The sequence below is a fragment of the Chrysemys picta genome, chromosome 3 (genome assembly GCF_011386835.1).
Source record: "Chrysemys picta bellii isolate R12L10 chromosome 3, ASM1138683v2, whole genome shotgun sequence".
NCBI lineage: Eukaryota > Metazoa > Chordata > Testudines > Emydidae > Chrysemys > Chrysemys picta.
Genome location: NC_088793.1, coordinates 14,533,354 through 14,541,336, shown reverse-complemented (window position 1 = coordinate 14,541,336; position 7,983 = coordinate 14,533,354). Strand labels below are relative to the sequence as shown.

The 7,983-nt window shown below is 50.3% G+C and overlaps 1 protein-coding gene across 1 annotated transcript; it reads right to left on the bottom strand.

Moving 5' to 3' along the window:
* Nucleotides 1–269: 269 nt before the first annotated feature.
* On the bottom strand, nucleotides 270–5,601 carry LOC101933112 (interleukin-17F). Its single transcript, XM_005308339.2, has 3 exons — nucleotides 5,575–5,601; nucleotides 2,063–2,310; nucleotides 270–507 (listed from the first exon to the last, which is right to left on the bottom strand). Exons 1-3 carry the CDS (start codon nucleotides 5,599–5,601, stop codon nucleotides 270–272), a joined length of 513 nt encoding a protein of 170 aa, XP_005308396.2.
* Nucleotides 5,602–7,983: the final 2,382 nt, after the last annotated feature.

Below are 7,983 nucleotides of genomic sequence, written 5' to 3'. Positions count from 1 at the left end.
GGCATGGTCCATTTCTACTTTTATGACAGCACCTAGCACAATGGGACCCATGATCAGAGCCTGGAGGCCCTACCATAGTGTAAATATTAATTAATAACAATAATAATCAGCACTGGAAAAAATTCCCCCTCCCCCTCCCCCTGATTTTGTATTGAAAAGTCAGGTTAAATTTCATGAGGATCTGACAGATCAGAGTAATCATGAATTTGTTACACATGTCGTTTGTTACACCGGCAGGCTGTCCATTTGTCTTCCTTGTCCTGACCCTCTTAGGACTGATGTCGGAGAACAGGCAGAACGCAGGTACAGCCTACGGTGATGAGCTGCTTCTCCAGCCGGTAGGCGTGCTGGCAGCCTTTCTGCTCCCGTCGGAGAACGAGGATCTCCTGCTGGATGGGGACGGAGTTCATGCTGTAGTCCTCCTGCCCCAAGGCATTCACGCAGCTTGAATGGCGACACTGGGCCTCAGCGATCACTTCGGGGAACCGGTTGGGATCCTTGGTAATGCTGTGAATCAAGACACAAAGAGAATGAATTCTGTTACAACGCTATTCCTCGGAGGACAATGCAGATCAGCAGGGTCTGAGTCTCCTCCATGAATCACTCAACAGATCAGTGTTTTTTCTCACTCAATAACCTATTTCCAAATGGGGTGACCAGACAGCAAGTGTGAAAAATCAGGATGGGGGTGGGGGGCAATAAGACGAAGCCCCCAATATCGGGACAACTGGTCACCCTATTTCCAAATGAGGTCAATGCAGGATGTTCCTAGTGATCAACTTTTAGCCCGAAGCAAACAGATTGATAGGCCTTGTAATTTTATTCTACTTAATAAATAGACAGATGTTATTCTTAGTTCTGGACATGGCTATGTTTACTGTAAATTTGCCCCGAGAATAGGAATATTGGCGTGACCATACCAGATCAGACCAATGGCTATCTAGCCCAGGATCCTGTCTCCAACAGGGGTGAGAATATCCTGTAGCAGTGAGTTTCCCAGGTTCATTATGAACTGTGAAAAAGATACTTCCTTCTATTCATTTTATATTTTTATCCTCTTTGCCCCATCACATGCCTACTGATCCTCATTAGGAGACAAGGTAAAAGGAGTCACCCTGTGTTATTTATTTCAGAGTGATTTCCTAGAAATGGCTGAAAATTTAGGAGAGTGTTTATAATTCCTCTGGTTTCAGAGTAGCAGCCGTGTTAGTCTGTATCCGCAAAAAGAACAGGAGTACTTGTGGCACCTTAAATTTGTTAGTCTCTAAGGTGCCACAAGTACTCCTGTTCTTTTTATAATTCCTCTGTACCAGATAAATGTAGCAGGGCTCTGGCTGACGACACCTAGTGGAGTTCCATGGCAAATTCACCCAATACCCTTTGTAAATGCTGAAAGGACACCCATTAGTCGACCTAGGCGGTTGCCTAGGGCACTAGCATTTGGGGCGTCGGCATTTCAGGTCCTTTGGCGGTGACCGCGGCGGCCGGATCTTCGGCCACCCCGGTCGTCGTCGGCATTTTGGGGCGGGGGGCCGCAGGGAGGGCCGCCTGCAGCAAGTAAGGCGGGGGTGGCACGCAGGGGAACTGCTGCCCGCCCCAGTTCACCTCTGCTCCGCCTCCTCCCCTGAGTGCGCCGCCCTGCTCTGCTTCTCTCCCTCCCAGGCTTGCGGTGCCAAACAGCTGATTGGCGCCACACACCTGGGAGGCAGGAGAAGTGGAGCAGAGATGGCGTGCTCGGGGGAGGAGGCAGAGCCGAGGTGAACTGGTGCGGGGAGCTGCCACGCGGCTCCCCGGGCCAGGGAGAAGCTGCTGCGGGGGGGGCACCTCAGGGCAGGGGGGGGTGGGGAGCTGCCGCGGGGGGTGCACCTTAGGGCGGAGGGGAGTGGCGGAGCGCTGCCACAGGGCTCGGGAAGGGGGGTGCAAGGTGTAAGTTTCGCCTAGGGCGCGAAACATCCTTGCATCCTCCCTGCAAAGACCTTCTTGTTTCCGATGGGAACATGCAGATAACTGTGCAGTGCAGTGTGGCCAGTACATTTCAAGCCAATGGGGATGTGTGTGTTACCTGTAATCCCAAGGAGATATAGACCGGTTCCTGACATCATGAGCCACTCTGATTGCATGACTGGAGCTGCTGATGTGTATGTTGACTTTCACACTTAGAGGGAATCTGGAATTCTTTTGGGGCGGGCAGCCGTCGCTCACTCTCTCATTAGAGCCTCCTTCCTTGTTGGGTTCAGTCCGTACCGCCCTCCCATGGGCTGAATTCTTAGCCGAGAGCCCCAGGATCAGCACTAGCAGCAGTGTCCTGAACTGAAAGAGAGAAACAGCTTTCTTAATTCTATTTGGAGTTTGGAACTGACAAGGGCACCAAACAGCTCCAGTGACACCTCACTCGGGACTCTCTTGTGAATCGTAAAAGGAAGAGCAAAGCACAAGTGAAACCTGGTGAATAGTGATTTTAGAGAGAAGGCCAATTCATCCATCCTGTGGAATCAGCGCTGGATTATGGTTACCATTCGCCCGCAACTCTACCTCAGCTGGGTATAACGTACTGTCCAGCACAGCAGTAGGGGCTTATGCTGCTTCCAAGGGAAGACAATTCAAAAGTGGACAGCGCCCAGAGTTTTCAAGGAAATCTTTTTTTTTATGGCTATCTTTGTCTTTAAAATAAATATTGGCACTAAGCCGAGATGCCTCTTCTGAGAGCAATTACAGGTCCTGCTCTTGGGGGTTGATTATTATCAGGTTAGGATGCACAAGGCTGGATATGGAAGAGAAGCAGCTAGAGGCTCCGCACCTCTGGAAAATCGGGCCTAAATATGGATGTAGGTGCCTAACTTTAGACACCCACATTTGGACATTTTGGCTACAGTGACTTGCCCAAAGCCAGCGCTGGCAGAAATAGAACCCAGGATGCTTGACTCCCTAGCTCAATCCTGAAGGCCACGGCTGCCCACTTGCATTGCCCCAGTCTCTTTTGCACTTCTCCCTTTCCCCCACTGCCTTGTACTGTATCTGGTCCAGTACTTTGCAATGCAAAGTCCAGTCCATTTTCCCTGGTCTCTCTGGGCATGCAGGGGGTTTCAGGGACTCAGCTAAACGTTGGAAATGCTGGGGAGGAGGGCCCAGTGAAATCCAGCCAGGGGGGAGGTGGACACCATCACAAGGAGCAAAGCTAAGGACAAACAATGGAATCAGATGGTGGCACTCTAAGCAGGGTAAAGGCAACGGGAGCAAGTCCAAGAGAATGAGAGACGGACCAGCCAAAGAAAATCTCTGTCTCTGGTAAGGATCAGAGAAAGCCAGCTCCACAAAGGTTGGGTTTGGGTCCAGGCCTGGATCGTTCTGATCCGATCGTTTCCCAAAGTCCAGGGGTGTTCAGATCAGGGGGATTGGCTGCAGATCCATGTCTACACATGGCCCGGGACATGAAATGAGCACTGGGTGAGCAGGTTTGGATCAAATTCGAGGCTGAAGATTCAGGCAATCGAATCGCTCCTGGGAAGGTTATATCACACACGGGCACCTAAGGAATGCTGCTCGTTCTCTCTTGGCTGAAGCTTCAAAAAGGGGAGTACAAGGCTAAGCTTTTAAACCCACACTGAGGGACCTGATTCTCCAAAGTGCCCCAGCAATCAGGGAGAGCCCAATTGATGCTCAGGGTTAAGCTAAGCTTCAGAGAGGCAGGTGTTTCTTCAACACCTCTCTGCCCCAGCACATCAGCTCTGACTGGCACGTAGCATCCCCAGCTCTGTCAAGCCCAGACAACCCTGCCCCAGCCTCACACTCCTGACCTGCAACAGTCCCTGCTAGGCTAAATCCTCAGCTGTGGTGCCGCTCTGCCAAAGGAACTCAGCGCAGAGCGGGAGGAAATACCCCCTTCTTTTCCAGCCCCCAGCCTGCCTTTGGCAGAGCTGGTAATCGTGCCAGCGGTTTTGTGGCACACACAAAGACAGCACTGCCATCCCAAAGCACTCGGCAATCATGGGTCAGGCCCCGGCAGTCATGAGATTTTAAAAATATATATATTATTATTATTGGCCGCTTTTGATTTGGCTTCTGTTTGGGGGTGGTTGGGGGTGGGGTGCACTCATTTCATGAGCTCAAGCTTTGCTAGGCTGGACACACCCTTTTTCTTTTGAGTGAAAGCTGAGATGCTGACCCAGCAGAAGAGCGAACGTTGCCAGGGTGCTGATGCTATCACGGGCTGCGCAAGGGGAAAACCCAGACACATTCCTATTGAAGACGGGATTCAAACCCACATTCGTCAAAGGTTACAGCCAGGTGATGGGGCAACACAGCATCCGGGCAGGTGCCAAGGACTAAGCATGCCCGGCAACCCAACAGAGGGACAGTCACAGCTGAGCTGCTGTTTCAGCACTGCGGGAAGAGGTGCCTGCCTCGCTGAAGCTTTGCATAGCTGAATCAGGCTCGCATTGACTCCCCTGGGTAGACAGCCCTTTTGAAAAATCCGTGGATAAGGGCACTGAGCTGAGAGTCAGGGTTCTGTTCTCAGCTCTGACCCTGAGCTGCTTTGTGTCCTTGGGCAAATCACCGCCTTCCTTTCAGCTTCTCTTTCCCCACCCAGACTTTGTCTGTTTAGATTGTAAGCTGTTCGAGGCAGGGACTCATAGACTTTAAGGCCAGTAAAGACCATCATGATCATCTAAGTCTGACCTGCTGCACATTGCAGGCCACGGAACCTCACCCACCCATTCCTGGAATCGACCTCTAACCTCTGGCGGAGTTACTGACGTCCTCAAATCATGGTTTAAAGATTTCAAGTTATAGTGAATCCACCATCTACACTCGTTTAAACCTGCAAGTGACCCGGGCCCCACGCTGCAGAGGAAGGCGAAAAAAACCTGAGAGTCTCTTCCAATCTGACAGGAGAAAATTCCTTCCCGACCCCAAATATGGGGATTAATTTGATCTCGAGCATGCCGGCAAGATCCACCAGCCAGACACCTGGGAAAGAATTCTCAGTAGTCACTCAGAGCCCTCCCCATCTAGTGTCCCAATACTGTCTCTATCGATGAACTTATACAGTGCCACTCCCAATCCGGGCCAGTAAGTGGCACTGTCGTTACAACTAAATAACAATAATACACAGTCCTGTCCCCCTCGGAAGGGCTCCTCTCAGAACAGGCTTGGGTACATTATTGAAACAGCAAAGGGCAGCTTAGCCCCTCTCTGCTGGAGACATGGCAGCGGTAAGTCCCCCAGGGCTGTCAATCCATCACTAAATCCACTTGGGAAAGCTTTAAAGAAAATCCCAAACTCGTCCCACTGCTCGAGGGCTTAACCATGCTGCCTGTGAGTAGCTCCCACTACAGGCAAGAGGAGTCATTCATAAGCAGCACTGGCATAAGGGGGCCCTTGGTAGGGTGACCAGATAGCAACTGTGAAAAAATGGGACAGGGGGGTAATAGGTGCCTATATAAGAAAAAGTCCCCACAAATGGGACTGTCCCTTTAAAAATGGGACGGACAGTCACCCTAGCCCTTGGTTTCTGAAGGAGTGAGATTTTATTTATTTAAACAGTGGCCACCTGGGTTAAATAAAAGTACTCACCAGTGAGGGGTGACTTGCAAAAGCCATCGCGATCTCTCTTCTGCTGCAGATCTGGACTGTCTGAGGCCAGTGGTGAGTATCCTTTTGCAGGAGGTCTTTCAACCTGAATATATCTATCAGCCCAGCGACAGCTCCTTTTTATAATGGTTTTCAATCACTCCCATCATTTCCATTGCAGCAAAAAAGGTGGCTTCCCTGCCCTTACTTGCGGTTCTGGGTCATTTGACGTTTTCTATGTCACATCCGCAAGTTGTCACGGGGTGAGAGGCAGAAAGGAAAATACATGTGATAAACCAACTACCCAGACATCGGAATCCCAGACCAACTGATCAGATGCAGATAAAGTGATAAATAAGAGATAAAATAGCCCTAAAGAGATGTAGAATGGTGCCATCCGTTTTTGCACTTGTGTTGTCAGCATTTTTCTGTCTTTATATTAGTCAATTCTCTCTCCACGCGTACGCCACAAACACACACACCTATGCAGACAGACCTATATACTGCCTACAAAAAATCTACATAAAAGAACATTAAGATCACGAGGTCAAGCACTCAAAAGTTAGATTGCTGGGGCCACTTTAATTCAGCGCCCATGTACCTGGGCATGACAATACAGTCTTTAACTACATGATCACTTGCTATTTCTTCTACAGTTCCCCTGCCTCATTCTGTGCACAGGATGGACAGTGCATGGGGCAGCAGGCTACGAGACAAGAAAGGATGTTCCCTTGTGGTTAAAGGCACTGGAGACTAGGTGATATTCCTGACTCATTTCTGAGACTAGGAGAAAGTATTTTGTTTTGTCCGTGATAAAAACATTCCTTTGGAAAGCTCTTGGAGCAAGGACTTGAAACTTGGCAGGGGGTGGTCTTTGTGTCGGGGGTTCTCATGAAAATCTTCCCAAATTTGACCAAATTATAAGCCTTTGAAAAACTCCAATTCCCACAGGCTCCGTAGAGACTTCTCAGAGCTGAGCCAATAAAGTCTCTGAGGATTCTGTCCTCCCTGCGCATGTTGGCGCATCTCTCAGGTCCTAACAGCATTGCCCAGACTGCGCATCCCCACAAAGTGATTAAGTACAGTCCTTCCAGCTCAGGGCTACATGGGCCAAGCTGGACTTTTCCTGTAATGGCTGCTCTGGGCCAAGGTGGGGCCAGGCACTAGAATGAGAGCATGGAGCCTGCCTCTGCTATGCTCTCAGTGACTTCTCTGCTGGCAACCAGGCGGTGTGGAAGAGGAAGTCACCTGGTTCAAATGCAGAGGGGACAAGAGTTGGACCTAGGAGGGGAAGATGTGGGAAGGAGATTGGGACAAGAAGCTGAGGTGGAGGAAGACTTGGATTGGTGGCTAGTGTGAGGGAGAGTGGGATTGACTGGGCAAGGAGACTAGGACTGGAAGCTGGGGATGGAAATGGGGGATACTGAGATTGGAGGAGGGGCCATTGCAGAGTCTGGAACTGGGAACCAGTGGGGTCGGGAGAAAGAGGTGGGTGAGGAGAGACAGATCTGACAAGGAGCCAGAGTGCAAAGGGAGAACTGGGACTGGCTGGGCAAAGAGACTGGGACAAGGCACCAGGGGAGATGGAAACACCGAGATTGGACAAGAAGCCTGGGTAGGGAGACTGGGAGCTGATGGGGAACATGGGTGAGGAGGTGACTGGAGGCCAAGGGGGAGAAATTTGGATTGGGAGGGCAGGGAACTGGGACTGGCAGGACAAGGAGCCAGGAGTGTGTTGTGGGAATGGGGAATGGTTGGGCAAGGAGACTGGATAGGGGAAAAGACTGGAACTTGCTGGACAAGTAACTTGTACAACCTTAATTCACCCCCTTGTGCATACATATTATGATACAGTCTTTAGTTACATGGTCACATAGTACTTTTTCCCAGGACCTCTGCCTCTTTCAGTGCTCAGGATGGACCTGCTCTGGGGATGAATCAGGACTGTGTAGTGAAGGAGACTTCTCTGCAGGACCCCATCCTCCTTTGTTACAGAAGCTGGAAGGTGTGCAGTGAATAAGGCAGAGGATTGCAGGAAGAGAAAGGATAGTCTCATGGTTAAGGCAGTTAAATGCTGCCCTGGAGAACTGGAGTCTATCCCTTCCTCTGCCACAGAGTTCCTGTGTGGTGCTGGGCAAGTCACTTAAACCAAACTTTTCCCAGGTGGTTACTAACTGCGTGTGCCTCATTTTCTGGGTCCTGCAGTCCGATTTGCAGAAGTGCTGAGCATGCATAGCTGCAGCTGAAGTCAATGGGAACTGTTTTGACCATGTAGGGTGCTATACAATGATAAGTACCCTGAAAAATGAGGTTCCCGAAGCACCTCAAACTGGGCACTCAAAATGTCTGGCTACTTTTGACCTTAATCTCTCTGTGCTTCAGTTTCCCATCTATCAAATGCGGATAATACCA